The following is a 17,890-nucleotide window of genomic DNA, read 5'->3' as shown; positions in this document are numbered from 1 at the left end:
CTCCAAATGGCTCCTGGTCTCATGGGCAGAGCTGGGAGGTTTGATCCCAGTGCCATCCTGGACTGGACCCCTAAAAGAAACGTGAAGCCATCATTTTTATGTGTTTTTATGCAAGAGGCATCTCCAGGGTTAATAATGGATCCAGCTGGGAAAGACCTCAGCAGGCAGGTGGGACAGGCAAACAGGAGAGGATGTGGCTGAGTGTGAGCATCTCGTTAGTAAAATTATTTATCAGGCCTCCCCTGCTGCTCTTTCACCAGACAGCCTTCGCTGCTGCCCGTCAGGGAGGAACAGGGGGGTTTTGTGCTGTGCAGAACCCATACTGATGCATGAAAAAAAACTTATCCCTAAAGAGACGACGACCCAGTGGCAGCCACCGCCCCAGCACAGGGTTTGGGCAGACGCATCCCACGCCCCTCCGAACTTTGCCTTTCCTTGCCAGGCAAGCCCTGCATCCTCCCCCAGTCCCAGCCCCGCCGAGGCAGCCCGCCAGCCTCCTTAGCATGCGGTGCTCATTGCCGGGGAGTGCCGAGGAGCAGAGGTCAGAGGCTGTGAGCGCGTTGGTCCAGCATCCCCGCCAGCCCAGCTCACCGCGGGATCACTCCTAAGGGATAACCTCCAAGGGGGCTGTGTCCGCACACCAGTCCGTTGCTGATAAGCCCTCTGCCAAGTCTCCAGCGCTAGGACAAAAGAGGAGTTTTTGCTTCCCGGCAGGTTTTTCTGCTTTGAATGACAGAGAAGGCTCTGGAGGTTCCTTCCCTCCCTGAGCTGGGACACAATGGAGCTTTTCAGGCTGAGTCTGAGTTGCATTTGCCTCCTGCCTTGGCTTGAGGGTAAGTTTCTCCTCCTTCGGGGTAGCCAGAAAGAGGGAAGCAAGCTGTCTCCCAAAGTTTAACCCAGTTTTCTGCTGAAATGTTGCTTTGGCTGCAAAGCTGTGAACCCACTGGCTGTAAAACAAGTGCTTTGCGGGTGCATTTCGGGCAGAATTTAGAACAGGACTGAACACGGGTGCACAGGATACAGGCTGGCCAGGCACTGGGACAGCTTGTCCAGGGAGACTGTGGCATCATCCTGGCCGCTTTTAAAAGCAGGTTGGACAAAATGCAAGGAAGAGAGGGTGAATTAACCTGTTTGAGGGCAGAGGTGACACCGAGCTATCCCTGGGTGCTGTGTTCACTGCCCCAACATCAGGAGCGCACAGTGGGAAGGGGGACAGGACCCCGCGGTGCTGGTCCTGCTCCCGTGGTGGTTAGGGGGGAGCAGGACATGCTGGGGACCCTGTGGCACTCAGCACCACAGTGGATCATCTTTGGCCAAGATCGCTTGAATCCTGCATCCTGCAGGGCTCAGTAGGGTTTGGAAGCCAAACAGCCTGGTGTTTGATGTGCATGAGTAGAGGAGGAAAGCAGAAATCCTGGCAGGCAGCATCTTGCAGAGCCGTGTTCCCCAGGAATAGCCCCGCTGTCCCTCCCATCCCATCATGGGTAGAGGGCTGCAAAACCCCTGAGATAATAAATAATTCCCCTTTTATTTTGCTCTTCTGCCTGAGGATGCAGGTTATTGAAAGGGATTCACTGAAACAAATCCCTGAAGTGCTCCAGGGCTCATTCAGTCCCTGAAGCTGCGTGGATAACAGACCTGCAGTTTCACAGGTTAGGTGCTCAGAGTTTTTCAGGCTGTCTCTACCAGGGGACAACAACAATTTTGACTGTGCAGCTGGGATGTTTATTCTCTAAAGACAAACCTCAGACTGGCAACTCTTTTTGTAAACCATAAATCTTACCAGCTAAAGTAAATCCACCTAATTCAGTCTCTCTTTGATAAAGCCCCAGACTGAGTGCATGTGTCTCATTGTGCTAGCGAGGAGTGAGGATGTAGGTGAATCTCCTAGAAGTCACAGTGGATTGGGTTAGGAGCTGGTGGGCTGTCGGGGCAGCAGTACAGCCTCAGGGATCTTGCTCTTTCTCTTTGCTCTAAAAATGATCTTGTCCAGTGTTAGCAGACGGTGGTACTGTACTGTTGTTACACAACAGGAGCCCCACAGCTATGATTTTTTGGTAAATTAAGGATGGTCACAGGATGTTTCCCAGCAAACCTCCTTTCCAGTGAAATGCATTTGATGCAATCACACGATCAGCTACTACATTTGCGCTAGACTGCTAATAAAGCCAAAGGTGTTTTTCAAGAAAGGAGTTTATCTCAGCAGTGTCTGGCAATGCCCAGACACTTGCAGAGCAGAGAGCAAACACATTCTTTGTTTGGGGCCGATCTCCTCCTGCAGCCTCTCCCCATTCCATCCTGCCCGGGGCTGCAGTCTTAAGGCAGTGGGCAGTACAGAGGTGCTTGCCCTTGACAGACATCAGAAGGTTGGTTCATTTTCCTGCTGAAAAATGGAAATCCTGGAATTGCCCAAGCTGTTTCTGAGGGTGGTTGCTTTGTAAATTCCCTGTGAGGAAGGGGGGAGCTGAAGTGTTGAAGTTCAGTGCTGCCCCAGCACCATAAGATGTGCAGTGGGAACTGAGCCTCAGGCACAAGCAGGATCCGTGCGCTTACAAGCAGACAGAAACTGCTGAAATAATGCTGCATTTAACACTGATGGATGAAATGACCCTCCGAGGAGGCTGAATGCAACAGCCACACACGAGAAGACCTCTCAATTCTCATGCATATCCTTTGGGGGTTGTTCTCCTCCTGGCCACATGTGCTGCTGGCTGCTCCCTGACCCCTCGTACCCCACTCCCCTGCAGCAACCCTAAGCAACGTGCATGGAAGAGGCAAAAAAAAACAAATGTATCTGGAACTTTTCCTACTTCATACATTTTTCCAGCCTCAAACTATTTTGTTGGGGAATTTCCTGACCTTATTTAATTGTATTTGTTGGCTACCAGATCTCTTCCCTCTGCCTGCATGGTGGCAAGGATGGATGGCTGCTGTGCACAGAGCCACCTCCTCCTGCACACTATGAGCCTTCCCCTGACACCCCGTCCCATTTGGGACTAGTCCCTAACCAGTCAACCCCTACCCATTCTCTCCAGACCTCTCTGGATTGTGTAGATCTCTGCCATATACCCCTCAGGGACTGGTTTTCCCCACATGCATCAGCTTCATGGCAGCCTCACTGACCTCCTCTGCTTCCCATCAGCTGTCCATGGGTTTTTCCATGCTAAAACTTTCATTTTTTTACTATGACTGCTTGCTCTCTTGAAGCCTTTGCTGAGATACTTGGTCAAAAGTAGCCCTTGTATCAATAGGGAGAGCTATGAAGCATTGTTTGTCAACCAAAAGTGAGATTTTCCTAAAAGAAAAACAGCAATGATTGGGAAAAAAAAATAAAAAGACTAAAAAATAATTTTTTTTTTTTTTTTAAATGGGCAATGTGGTTGCCAGAAGCTACAGCTGGAAAATAGTATTGGATTACCATTTTACTGGAAAGTATTCTGAGTGCAGACCAAGAAGTATTTGCACTCAGGTGCTTGCACTGACAAGCCATTCACCAGTTAATTACTGGTATTACCTGTAGACTTTGTTGACTTTTCTATAAAAATGACATGGCTTGATGAGACCTGATCTGTTGTCTGAAGTGATGGAAATAGTGCGCCATAAACCTGGAGTTGCCAGGTAGCTGTTCACAAGCTCCAGGTCTGCCTGTTCTCCATCTTATAAAAAGGTGAATTTAAATAATGACAAAGATTTCAAAAACTTCCCCAGATGCTAATTTCCACCAAGAAATGTCCTATTAATCAAAGGACAAAAGTTCTCAAAACTTTGGAGTTGTAACCATAGGACAAGCAGGAGGGATTGTGGGTGAAAAACAACAGTAAAAAATGAAATCAGTGCAAGCAACAATCACAGTTCCACAAATCAACGACCTGGCTTGGCAGTTGGGCAACATGAGCAACATCTGAATCCTATGTGGAAACTGAAGACCTGCTACTAAAATAAGTAATGTAGGAGGTATTGATCTGCAGCTCTAGAGGAGAAACCTACACTGAAACATCCTGACACCTGTACGTTTCTAAGAGACCCCTTGAGAGCAACAGCCTTGATTTGCCTTTTGTTAGTGGAAGCCATGGAGTGAAGGATGAATCCAGAAAGTAACTGGAAAATCAGCCAGGTGGATTTTCAAGCTGTCATACAAAAAACAGAAAGGCAGCTCTGTTGCTTTTCCCTCTTTACCACATTGCAGTTTGTTGGGGACCCAAATCACAGCTATAGCTGATAGGATATTTTTTTCTCAGCCAAAATACTTTAAAAACAAAACAAGCCTTCCTTTGGGAACACCTGGCCCTGCCCTACTCTTTTGGCAAACAGTCTGTTCAGACCTTTTTTTACACACCAGTTTTAGGAAGTTCCCACAGACAGCTATAAGTAGAGCCGTGCTGTAAAATCATTACTAGCTGCCCAACATCCTCTTGGGTTGAGTTCCTCGTCCATGCCTTGCTGACTGCTGTGGGCTGGGCATAAACCTGCATAAACATGCAGGCTTTCAGTGGAGCTGTAATGATTCGAACAACCTCCAGATTTCGGAAAGTAATTCAAGTCTTTTCTACACCCTAACATGACAGCAAAAAAGGAGGCGTTTCTAGAGAAAGGATGCCTTAGATTAATGGAGTGGTCAGCACCATGGCTCTTACTTTTCCTCCTTCCTCCCATTTGTCTCCACAGTGGGTTATGGACCCTGCTTTGCTGCAAGGGTGGTACGAGGCTGGAACTGGGCCCATGGCAAACCATGTTTCATAATTTAGGAGAGCCTTAGTAAAACCCTGTTTTGGCATTGAGGAATGATCTAATTTGGTGTGTAAACTGCTGGGGAGGAATTAATGTTTGCTACATGCCCACTTTCTCACTATCACAGCAAGTTCTTTACAGTCCTGATCTGGCTTCTCCACAAACGCTAAAGAGAGAGAGCCAGTCGCAGCACTTCCCTGTGTGCATCTGGGTTTCCTGCCTTTGACCAAATGTATCTGGTTCATCACACCCCTCTTATGACAGCAAATGTTGTTCATAATTTCCTCATCCCACTACCCTGGCATGGTCTCCTGCGTTGCTGGGACTCGCTCTCTTGTATGGAGGGAGATCTCTTCATAAGAAGCTGTTTCTGGCCTGCGTTCAAGCCTTCTGCTCACTAATTTATGTTTGTCCATCAATTGCTGCACCTCAAGCTGCTTATTTGAGTTAAATTAAACGTGACGTTCTTGTGGGTGATCTCACAGGGCAATGCCTTGCACTGAGCTCCATCTGCAGGGGAACCCTCCTGCCTTCATTGCAGCTTCCCTCCTGCTACTGCATCTTCTCATTTCCATCAAGCCCAGACCCTCTGCAGCAGATGGAAACAACCTGCCAGGGCCCAGCACAACACAGAAACAACTTCTTATTCAGAAGAGACACTGGGCTGTGGTTTTGCTCATGGCAGGATATGATAACCTCAGGCCATCACAGCAAATTGTGCCTGCTGCTGTGGTTAGTCACATTTAAGTCCCTTCTGCCTTCATTCAACATCTTTCTAGACTGCCTGGTCTTGCAGATGTGCTACACTGAGTCGGTAGGAAAGCCCCTTCTTACATTTAGTCCTGATTTTGAATCCTGGTAAGGGATCAGGGGTCTGGATAGAAAAGGGCAGTAGCTCTGCATTACCAGTGTTAGGCACTGGTACAGGTGCCAGCAATGAGGGCAGGAGAGTGGCAAGGTCAGATGCTGTGCTTGCCTGGAGGAAGAGGGTCAGATAACTGATAACAGGGCAGGGAGTGGTTTTGTCCTCATCACCACAGTGACCGAGCAGCTAAAGATGCCTTTCCCTGCATTCTCTGGTTATTTTTTTCTTCTTTTGGGCTGGGACCATTTCTGATAGGAGCTGGAGGCCCTCACTGATGTGCTTAGAAAAAGGACAGAGACCAGAACTGCTGGCTGGGCTACTTGAGAGGATGGGGGTCTTCCAAACCCTTATCCCCCCTGATGCTGTGGGAGATCCCCATGAAGCAGCCTGTACAGGAGATGCTGTGGCTGCCCCAGGTGGATGCCTGCCTTCCAGGACAGGTAGAGGCAGGAGGAGGTGAATTCCTGAGTGTGACTCAGTAGTCATCTCCTCTCTACTGAAAACAGCCTCTTGGCAAGAGAAATCAAGCTAACTGACGCATTTTGTAAGGCTGAGGAACAAGACTGGGGAGGGCAGAAGAGGCCAAAGCTAATGCTGATGTTCCCCAGTCACTCAGAGTGTTTTGGGAGCCTGTGCTTGCTCAGCTCTGACTTAGCCTTGCCTCTGCAGAGCCTTTAAAGTGAGCCACCCAACCCCAAATAATATGAAAAATGGCTTTGATCAAGCCTCTGCAGGCACTGCTTAGAAAGAACAGACACCAGACACTTTTGCAGCCAGACTGGGGCTACCGCTAACTAAGGTTCTCCTGGTGACATTACCTTAATTAGGATAGGAACATTGCAGGGGTTTTGCTACTAGTCCTACAAGGAACAGCATGTCCCAAGGGTGGTCATGCCACAGAGAGGCATTTGCTTTTTTTTTTCTTTCTTGTGACCAGACAGAGTGACAGTATCATAGGAAAAACAAGCTGGCTTCATGTGCCTTTGCTAGAAATTGTTTATTTTGTTCCTAAAAATACAAGGAGGCCAAAATGTTCAAGCACGAGTAGCTTGAAGCAGGCATCTATTCCAGCTCCACGAGTAAATCTGGCATTTTCCAGAGACACTGAGCTCACATCCCCAGGGTGTAGGCTGGATGCCATGCTCTGCTTGCTCCAGGTTAACATTTCCAAAATGTTAGGGCTGATGGCCTTATTTGAAGGCCTGCTGGGACTTGGCAATGTTGGGGAAAAAAAAAAAAAAAAAAAAAAAAAAAAAGTCGTTTTGCTTCCTGACTGAGGATTCTCGGTGCCTGATGTGTATCCCAAGTTGCAAAAGCTTCTGCCTTCTTTGTGGCTATACTGTCTATGGCCTGTAGGGCAGGCACAAGGATCGCTGCCAGTTACCTGTATCTAACCATGAGTGACTCATTTAGATAGCAATGTGTCAACTTCAGGAAAGCAATAAGGTACAGGTAGCAGATGGTGAACCCATGCAATGGACACAGGCTCACATCTTGGCAGGGATCACATGAATCATAGAATCACAAAATCATTTAAGTTGGGAAAGACCTTCAAGATCGTCAAGTCCGACAGGATCATAGGGAAAATCCTGCTGTTGATAGCCAACTTTACAGAGATCAGTGTCATGAAAAGCAACACCACCAGTAGGGAAGTTGCTTGGATCAAGGTTCAGAGAAGGATTGTGGTCTTTCCTAAACCAAGAAGAGTTTAGCTAGACCTCTGCTCCCGAGCTATATAGTCGTGATTATACTTTTAGACATGAGATACGATGTAAAGATAGAAATCTATTAATAACTTGGTATCATATGCTACTGGGGAGCTATACAAATCTTAAAGGAAAGCACATGGGTTGCAGGGCTGAAATTCCCTAGCTCACATGTATTTCCCTGGCAGACAGACTGCTCTGGATTTTCAGTGGGGTCAGTCTCTGAAAACTGAGACATGCATAACACAAAGCAAGCAGGTAGAAAGGGAAAGAAGCTGGTAGAGAACAAACAGGTATGAAGTGCTTACTGGTAATGTGTGGATAGCATAGTGATCCTTTTAGAGGGTTTATACACTACCAGAGGCTGCAGACAGGGAACAAAACACAAATATGGTGGATAGGTTAAAGAGTAATGCTCTTCAAAATTAAAATCAAAAAATGAAAGCTTCAAATGGACAGCCATTACCAAGCAAGGAAAAGAAAATAAATCACACCCGTGCCAGCACGTTTAATAATAAAACCTGAACTAAAACACATGAGAAAAAGACTTAGAAGAGCAACCTAGAGAGAGCATAAAAAATTACTAACAGACACTTTCAAGTATGAGAAAGGAACTTGGTGGATGCCAGCAGGCCAATAACCGATGTAAATGTAAAAAGGGCAGCCAAGGCAGGGCTGTGAAGCAGGGTAAAGAGGACTGGAGTTTTGAGCTACTCGCTGACCTCCCAAAAATTTCATTTCCATTTAGGCACATGAATTTGGCAGGAATTTCCTGGATCAGTGGCTATCACAGGTCTGTGAAGCACAGTATGTCAGCATGGACACATCCATCCTCTTCTTGGAGCAGGTGCAGGAGCCGTACCATGATTTCTGGTTGCCTCTCCCTGTGCATTTGAACCTGACCAGAAAACCCAAGGCTTTTTCTGATTTAGCAACCCAGCAGCACTATTAATCTAGCAGACCCCTAGAATTTCCTGAAAGAAAACACAGGAGCTCTTTTAAGCTATTGTTCCTATGCTTGTTATTGTGTATTGGCTCCTGTTTACACTGTCATTATGTTTTTCAAGTAGTGAGCAAAATACATGCTGTCAGAGCAAAGTATTTTTCCTTGCTTTGAGAGGGGAAATGCTGCAGAAACAGATGTTTAGATAAACCTCATTGTTCTTGTCTGATATTGTTTATCAGTCTCCTCTTTATATCCAATATTATATGCTGATGGGGGTTTTAAAACTGTGATTCCTGGGGAAAAGATGAAAAAATGTCACTGCAGGAGCTGAAAGTTGCCATTTGTTAACTGTAATTAAAACTGAAAGATCTCTCAGAACTTGTAAAAAGCTGAACCATTTCTTTCTATCCCTCTACTTGCAACTTAGGCATAAAATACACAACAGGAGGGAGGTATGGCTGTGTCAGTGACATATGGTTTTGCATTTAACATTTTGCTCAGGATGTTCGCAGGCCACACCAGTTGATTTTGTAATGAAAATGGGTGTGATTGTCCAGTTAACAGGATGATATCCATCTCAAATCATCAGAGATGTTGGGACCTGTTGCTATTAAAAGCAAGAAGCAACTACTGAAATTGCTTCAAATTGCACGTCTGTTTTAGGATGGCTGCTATGTCTCTTACAAAGGGATCCATACAAAGAGTAAATTGGTGTCTGGGGAGCACAGACCAGTGTCAGGTGTGCTATATCCAAGTTTACTTTAATACTTTTGCAAGTCTTGTCAGCCAAGTACTTCCAGTCTTTTGATGGGGTATGGTTTTATGCTGATGTTGCTGTAATATCACAAGAAGCCACTTAATGAAAACAATAGTCCAAGATGGCCTAACTAGCCTCAGATGAACAGAATTTGGGGGTTTCAGGGGTTTCAATTGCTTTTTTTTTCATAAAGAAATTTTGAAACAGATAGGGGAAAAAAACATCTGATTATTTTGTAGAGAGGGAAAGATGGGTATCTATTTGAAGCTACAACCAGTTGAAATAGTGAATTAAATGTATATAGAGAGATAACGTCATAAAAGTACAGTTTCCCAAGGACATTGAGTTTTTCCCCATTTTTTATAGGGATTAACTACATAGTATTTTCATGTGTTTTTTTTTTTTTCCCTCTAGTATTGCTCCCCTTATTTGTACACTCAGAATTTAAAAGAAATGTCATTCTGGGAAATTAGGAGGCTGGTGGGATGGTTTATCTAGTCAAGCCCCTCTGGGAAAGGACCGGTGGGTTACATCTCCCTTTTCCAGGACATTTTTAATGTCTGATGCTCAGGAAAGGTGTTTGCCTTGGCGATGTACCGTACTAAACCATGCTCTGATTGTACCACAGTAGCTGAGGGACAAGGCTTCCTCATAAGGAACACCCGGCTGGAAAAGTGCATCCACGTCTCCCACCACGAGACCAATGGCATCGGCCTGACCGACTGCAAGCCTCGCTCCCTGCAGCAGCAATGGAGCTGGGACCCCGCCACCAGGACCATCACCAGCCTCCAAACAAAGCAGTGCTTGTCAGCCCACAGGGCACGGGATCACGCCCTGGCCACGCTGAAACCCTGCGGGGACTGGGAACACCAGGCCTGGGCCTGCAGCAAGAAGGGGCACTTGACTCTGCAAAGCTTGGGCTTCCACCTCAGCACCAAGGAAGGAGGACACAAGGTCTTCGTCTCGAGGGAGAAGGACAAATTCAGCAGGTGGAAGACTTTAGTGGATGAAACCATCTGTGCTGCTGCCCAGACAGCAGCTCTGAGGCCTGGTGAAGCAATGCGAGAAGCTGTAGACACCCGGGTGTGGATATATGAAAGTAAGATGAGGTAGATTTAGCAGCAGATAGCAGCTAACCTTAGGCATCATCCAAGACATCTAACACCAGGCTTGTATCCATCATTCTAACTCATGGTAACATCAGTCCCACCTGGAGATATACCAAACATCCCGCAGTCGGCCCAGCTGTACTCCACCACCATTTTCCAGTAGTTGCTGTTGAGTGTTCTCCAGAAAGCATGCAACACCCTAAAGGATCAGCCTTGTAAACCTTAGCTGCATTTCTGATGACAGCCAAAAGTCAAGTATTTTGGAAAGTTCACCTGAATTGGTGCCCAGAGCTAAGAATAGCGTGAAGTTTTTGAGCCTCCTGGGTCCAAAACAGCTGTCAAAGTCCCATGAACGTCAGGTGTCTAAGGTTTTGACAGGGCTTTTGGTACTTTGTAGTTGGGGATGTCATTTTTAGTAATAAGAAAACTGGAGGCAGCTGAAAACCTCTTTTAAACTTGCATGAATTATTGAGGAGCTGCTGTATTTGAAATGAGAAATTGTTGCTTCGGTTTCTCAGCAACACATTGCAGTTGTCTCCTGCCAGACCCCGACAGTGCTCCTATTGCTAATGAAACCACATCTCTAACCTTCATCCCATGTTCTCGTGATCCTCAAACTTGAACCTTGCTCCTGATGCCTCATGTAACCTGAAAGAGACTAGTGAATGCAGCAAATGGTGGGAAGCAGTTAAAACACTGCCCTTCCTTTGCATTAAGAAAGCCCAAAACATAACACTAAAATATCATTAGAAAATCTCATTTTTATCAGTTTTGTTTTCTTGGTGTCGGCTAAAATGAATCTAATCTCTGCCTTCTTGAGTGTTCACTACCCTCTACGTAGGCTGGTCAGAAAAAGGGCAAAAATACTGGTCTTGCCCTTGTTTTAGGCGAAGATCCAGGCTGGCAGACATCAGACATCAGACATGGTCATTGCATCCAGGTGGGACTGTCATGATTTGTCAGATTGCCAGTGGAGCCCACTGCAGACCAGTGATAATTTGTGATCCAGTTAGATTTCCTATTATGTTTACTCCATTATGCAAAGGAACATGTTTTCAGATCTTCTCTTGTGCAGTAGTGTGCAGACCTGAGACCTGAAAAATAACACTCAGTTCCTCCTCTCGTCCTCCCCTCCCTCCTTCCACTCCAGAGACCAGAAAAGAAATGGTGTTTTTAATGAATTTTCCGTGTTTGTCCACTCTGTGGATGACAAGGCTCCCAGCCTTCCTCAAGGGAAATTATTTCTCTTGTATGAAGGTTAGATAGCCTAAGTGAGATTTTCAGCTTTGCAGAAATGAGTAAAGAAAAAGTGTGCTGAATTTGGTAGGCATAACCAAATGGATTATGAGTATAAACTTCTGACTCTGAGAGGTTACATCTAATTGGAAATAGGAAGAGCTGTAGTAGCTTTTTGGCTGTCATGTAGACAAAATGGCCTTTTTACTGAGGTTTTTAATTAGCCAACTAGTAGGTTAACATGTAATTATCACAGACCAGTAGTCACAAGTGTTAATGTTTGTTTAGCATGAAGGTAAATACAGCAAATAAAAATTAAATACCATAATAGGCTAGTTAAATATAGGCTAGGAAATGCGTAGAACATTTAAGATATGGGAAAAAGGCATGTGAAAAGAGCATTTGCATTCCCCAAGGCAATGTTCCTGGCAGTCCACGGCTGCCTTGGAGCCAGGCTCCCCAAATAAGGCTGCAAGGGTAAACAGAGAGCAGGCTTTGAATCAGGTTGTGCCAGTTAGCTTGTCTTGTGCAAACTGACAGTTTTCCTACCAACCCCATGGTTCAGAGTCTACCAGAGTGAACCTCTGACAAGTCAATAACAATTTCAAAGTCCTAAGTGTTTATTTAGGCCTTTCTTATCCACAATTTCAGTTTACCATCAACAGACAACTTTTACTTTGCCATGTAATTTGTTCAGGATTTTTACACCCATGTACAATCTCCCTTTTTCATCCAGATTTTTGCAGGTAGAGCTCACCCTCCATTCAGAGAAGAAAGCTGTGTCCTAACCAGAGCATCAATTCTGGTCTAAGCCAGCTCGAGCTCACCGGCAGAACCAGGCAGAGCTGCATTTTGCTGCCCCATGTATGGTGGGGTGAGCGCTGGATGCTCGTGCTGCAGGAAGGGAAGAGGTTGGGGTAAGCAGGAGGAGAGCCCTGCATACCTGTCTTTCTTCATCTTGCTGCATACGTCAGTGCAGAAGACAGGTGATTATTGCAGCCATAAGATGCCCCACAACCTCCCCTCTAGCAGTAGTTGCTATCCCACACCCTGCTTCTGCAATAAGCCTAGCAAGGCAAATGCCCCTGGCAGCTTGCTGCCTTACAGAGGTGCCTGACTTGGGCAGAGCTCATTCTGCATGGTCAGATCCTCTGCAGTTCTTCATATTCTAGATCCGGGCATTGCAGCAGCAGTGTCTGCAAGCAGCAGTGTCAGTGCAAACCCACCTGAGACAGGTATTCTCCCCCCCCAACCATATCTAGAGCAAAGCAGGGCTCTCTAACCTCTCTGGAAGATACACGATGGTCTGCCAGCTGTGACCTTCTCAGCCAGCCTAAACAACTGTTTGGTGTCTAGATTTCTCAAGCACTCAACATTTTATAGCTGAAATCATACCTACCTCACTCATACAGACTACTTGTCTCCCTCTCAATCCCATTTCTTCATCTGCTGTGTTGGTAATACCCATGATACTCTATAGTTCTTCTTGCTTCTTCTTACCTCATCCTTTAACTTTTGGTGTTGCATACATACTTTCTAGATTAATGATATTATTCCCCACCAGAATATAAACTCTGTTCTGGCTCTGGATTCAATCTTGAGAAATTAATTTACTCTGAAATCCATGAGAACTGAAGGAGGTGATCACTATTGCACTGCATCCCATTTGCCTTGCAGGGCGAGGACTCATAGGGTAGGACTGGGTTCCCTTCCCTTGCTGGATGGTGACTGTATTCAAGTTTCTGTACAAAACATAAATGATAACCACCCACAACTTTGCTTTATTTCCTTCAAAGCTAAAACCATTGATTCATCAAACACTGATGCCGTGGACAAGGGATCTTCCGTGGACTTGAGTGACCCACTTCTGGTTAACAACTTTAACAGCACAGTGTCTCCAGTGAAGACCAAACAGGCATATCTCCCAGCAAATGAGGGTGAGCACTTTTCTGGATGCATATGTGAGAACAGCAGGAGTGTGGGCAGCATCTAGGGTTTACTCAAGATTTTTTTCAGTAATGGTAAGCACGTACTTCTGAAGAACTCCCATGTATATTACAGAGTATTTTGAGGCTTTGGTCTCATATGATATGTTGAAATGTTTACCTTGGCAAGTGGTTCAGTGTTATTGCCATAATCTTAGCCTGAAGGCACAACCATGACATGTCAGGAGCCAAAAAAAAAAAAAAAACAAACAAAAAAAAAAAAACCTGTGGCTGGGGAACACTGGGAAATAAGTGTTTTTCCCTTCTGGATCCGTACAAAGTATCACAATTCAGCCCCAGGAGGAAACCAGAATTCCCCTAATTCAAATCTCTCTGCTTCTTCCCCCAGATTTGTCCCACAATCACTCCAAAAAGCACCATGGAAATCGAGGGAAAACTGCTGGGGCCAGGCTTGCAGGTAGGTCCAGAGATCAGGCAGAGGAGGAAGAGACCAGGTGGATGGAGGTTCATCAGTACCTTTGACCTTCCCATTGGCTGCAGAGTTATATTTCCCTGGATCTCACCGAGGATGCTTAGTAGGGAACAATGTCACCAAATTACCCATCAGAAAAATTCCCTTGAAAGCAAATCTCCCCATGCCTAGAGTACAACAGTGAGTGAAAATGTGCAACTACTTTGTCCCAGTTCATCACAAGAAATATGGACACTCACTAGCATGAGTGTCTTCCCCCAGCCCTTCTTATCAGAGAGCTGCACAGTGGGAAGGCATGAATGGTTGTCATCTTCCAAGCAATAAATAAAACCTTTCCGTGGTGAAGTTCAACAGAAGGGTGCTGTGCAGTGTAAAGCAGTTGTATGGTCTGGATGTAATAAACAAAGCAGCTTTCCTGTTATCTACTAGTCTCCAGGGGCACTAGATGTTTCTGTTTGTCGGTTGGTTTTGTGGCAACAGTGGCTATTGCACAAGCACGGAGATAGGCATGGCATGATTGTTTTCTATTATATCCTCTCAGGCACCAACTGGAAGACCGCCATGCTCGTCCTCAGCCCCTTGGCATTCATACTGGGATTAATCATATTGACACTCAATGTGCATTACAACAAGTAAGTGAGAATAAGTTTCTTTCAGTCTGTTACCTCCCTCTTTGGTGTTTGAAAACAAAACTCCTGATCTCAGCATCCTTCCCAATCCCACACCTGAGGCACTGGGCTTTGAGCAGAAGGCTGTGCTCACCCAATGATGCCACCTTTGATGATTTTTCTTCTGTGCCATCCTGCTTCTCCTTCCCACTCGCTATCCCATGCTGCTGATGTTGGCTCCTTCTTCCCTACATGTCTGACTTAACCCCTGAAGATTTAGGGAATTTGGGCATGATGGGTGCTGATCCAGTTCATGTGGAGAAGCAACCACGTAACAGGCAGGTGCAATCACATACTCTCATCTCCCTTCTCCCAGGAAGAAGAAAATCCTCTCTGCTCTGAAGAACCCCGCAGCCAGCAGCAGCAGAGCTGACTTACGGGAGCCATCTCCCTTACGAAGAGGCCCCCAGTCATACCTGCCACCATCTCGCTCCCCTTCCTTGAGGCATGGAGAGATCCTCATCGAGTGGAAAGACGGGACGGTCACTCCGCTTTTTGACAATGCCAATTACCAAGTGGACTAGCTCTGAAAACAACAGGGCTGTTGTTTCATCCCTTGTCACCTGCCAACCTTCTCACCTGGAAGAAGGGTGCCTCCGTAGTGAACCTGCTCCCAGGCCTTACCGTTTTGGTAGGGAGTTGTAAGCGCTGTTGTTTTGTGGTGATTTTTATTTTCTACAGGTTTTTTTTTTTTAGACACTCAAGAACAATCACCTTATGCAGCACAGGGTTGAAGCAAGCAGAGCAGATTGTTTTGTTTGTGTAGGCACTCACTGCTTAGCTTTTCCAGAACGGATTTAACAGATAACAAAGCCCAGGTTTAGCAAAGTAAAGCCAATATCTTGCCAGATGCAACTGTCCATTGCCCTGAATTTCTAGTTACAGAGAAGATGAGAAAGTAAATACTTGGAGACAAGGTATGAGGAGAAAACACAAGTCCTGGTGATCCTTACACCCTGTTTAAGTTAAAACTAGCTGCCAACAGACACAGAAGGCTGTCAGTTACTTTGTCAATGTGTGAACATCACTAATAAGCACTGCCTTCGGGACTCAAAGATGAAAGAGGCTCCACCAGATTATCTGCCAAAATCTTCCCTCTACTAAATTATCACTTAAGTAACAGCTAGTTGTTTTTTCTAAATTAAAAAGTTGCACTCCATCATTCCCCTCTGCAAGAGACCTGATGAGAGAGTGCTTCCTAAAATATTTCTGTATTTAAGATTTATTAAATCTTATTATAACACGCACTTTATGTAGAATGACGAGTTAACAGTCATGCTCAATGGGGATATTATCTAGCCATTTTAAATCAATTTCACTCTGATTTCCTCTAGCCACATTGAATGGACATACTGCCCCCTACTAGAGCAGTAATATATAGTGGTGCTTTTTGTTGTTGTTTTCCTAGAAAGAAGGCACAATTTTCAGCTTTTATACTTCTTCTATGAGCATAATTATCTGTGAGCTGTCACAGTCAATCCTAATCTTTTCCCAGTGAAACTTGCAATGCCCTAGTACCTTCCTAATATTCATGAATTTATGCCTTCCTTCTTGTGGATCACGTGATGCTGTAAGCTGTAATCACAGCTATAAATCAGGAATTATCTGGAGAAAGAAATACGAACACCAGGAAATTACAAGTATGAACTGCATCAGTGTATTTCAGCAGTGCAAGTAAAACTTCCTTCTTATTCAAACAACACTTTTCACTTTATCTAAATGATATTATGCAATTTCAGTGGAGCTTTGACTTCACAGACTCACAGAATGGGTGAGAATGGGCAGGACCACCTAGTCTAACCCCCTGCTCTACCAGAGACACCCCAAGCGTGTTGCCCAGGACCAATCCAGGTGGCTTTTGAAGAGCTCCAAGGAGGGAGGCACCACAGCCTCTCTATGCCACCTGTGTCCGTGCTCTGCCACCTGCACGGAGTAGCAGCGCTTCCTGGTGGTCATGGGGAACCTCCTGTGCTCTAGTGTGTCTCATTTCCTGGTACTGAGCACCATAAGAGAAGCCTGGTTCCATCATCTTTGAACTTCTCTACAGTTTGATTTTATTTACTTCTTTTACAGCAGAATCAAGTTCTCTAGGGAATTTCACATCTCAATTTTATTTTTTTTTTTTCATTTTTTTTTAACATGGACCCATAGCCTGGAAAAAAAAAAAAAAAGTGAACTGCCACAAGATATTGTTATGACCACTAACTACTTAGCTGGTCTCAAGAAAGAAAACACAAACCTTATTAGTTCAGGGAATAAAATCACGGAGTTGGAAATAAACATCTTTCTCATGCACATCACTCCATAATTATTTACTAGGGGTTTTCCCAGACGCTCCTTGGGAAAATACTTTAGTAATAGACATGGGCAGAAGAACTCTTTCTTCGCCGGTGACCAGCATACACAAATGACATTCAGAATTACATTCTGAGTTTTTAGTGCTTACACTTTAAAACAAATCCAGAGACTCTATGTATAATGTTGGGACAAGTTTCCAAATGTGTAAGCATCGTTTTACACAAAACAGTTTGTGGGAATATGCTCTGCACACAAATTGCTCAAAATGTGTGCACAGTACCTCGCCAATTTACATTCCTCTTACCTTTACCTACCTTTTTGTAGTTAAGACACCCATCTTCGAAATTTTCTCCAGGGAGCACATTACCTTACTGTACACAGCACTTGTTATCCTCCAAAACGTTGATGCACTTTGGGAACTGCATGCTTAGCAGTGCCATTAAAATGCAAATACTTACTCAGAGTTCAGCTAGTGCTGTGCTTTCCAGAACAGCAAGTGCTTACATTCATTACTGCTGAATGTGCAGAACAGATGACTTGTTAACGACTCTCTATAATTCATACTAAATATGCAAATCTTTCCCATAAACACGAAGGCAGTAATACAATTGTTTACACAGCAGTGATTAAATGGTAGCTCCCACGATAATGAAAAAATATGACTGTGAAACAGCACAGGCGTTTAACTATTTTCCACCCCTCTCCTTTGCTGTTTTTGTTACTTCTCACCTGTTTACTTTGATTGGATGCTAGAGAATAAGTTTTCCAAGGTATAGGCAGAGGAGCTGAAAGTATAACTCCTCATCGGGAGAGGTCTTGAAAAGCATGTTAGCCAAATTTCCATCAGAAAAGACTCTGAAAAAAGCTGATTCTCCTTTGGGGATGGGGACGGACCAGGTGACAGTGGGAGACACCTCCCACACCCTGCTACAAATGACTTGCTGAGGAACACTCACAGCAATTGCACGACCTGTGTGCTGCTCGCTCTTTGCCATCACCTGAATGCAATGCTTTCAAACAGTGCGTAATCAAAATAAAACTTAATGTAAAGTGGAGTTGCACTGGATTATTTTTTTTTATTTAATATGTGTAAATATATTTAAAAGGATGCACTTTGAGGAGGCTTCTGTAAATCACTCTACAGGAAGATAACAACGTG

The 17,890-nt window shown here is 45.0% G+C and overlaps 1 protein-coding gene across 2 annotated transcripts; it reads left to right on the top strand.

The window, feature by feature from the left end:
* The first annotated feature begins 361 nt into the window (after window positions 1–361).
* LOC137848247 (uncharacterized) lies at window positions 362–17,786 on the top strand. Of its 2 annotated transcripts, none has more exons than XM_068667262.1 (6): window positions 362–833; window positions 9,634–10,101; window positions 13,144–13,284; window positions 13,682–13,750; window positions 14,307–14,397; window positions 14,750–17,786. In XM_068667262.1, the coding sequence occupies exons 1-6, from the start codon at window positions 779–781 to the stop codon at window positions 14,955–14,957; spliced, it is 1,032 nt and encodes a 343-aa protein (XP_068523363.1). In that variant the 5' UTR covers window positions 362–778; the 3' UTR covers window positions 14,958–17,786. The 2 variants fall into 2 exon arrangements, with proteins under 2 accessions (XP_068523363.1, XP_068523362.1); XM_068667261.1 differs by having other exon boundaries at window positions 378–833; window positions 9,631–10,101.
* Window positions 17,787–17,890: the final 104 nt, after the last annotated feature.

The sequence above is a fragment of the Anas acuta genome, chromosome Z, assembly GCF_963932015.1.
Source record: "Anas acuta chromosome Z, bAnaAcu1.1, whole genome shotgun sequence".
NCBI classification, from domain to species: Eukaryota; Metazoa; Chordata; class Aves; order Anseriformes; family Anatidae; genus Anas; species Anas acuta.
This window is presented reverse-complemented; position numbering and strand designations above follow the sequence as displayed.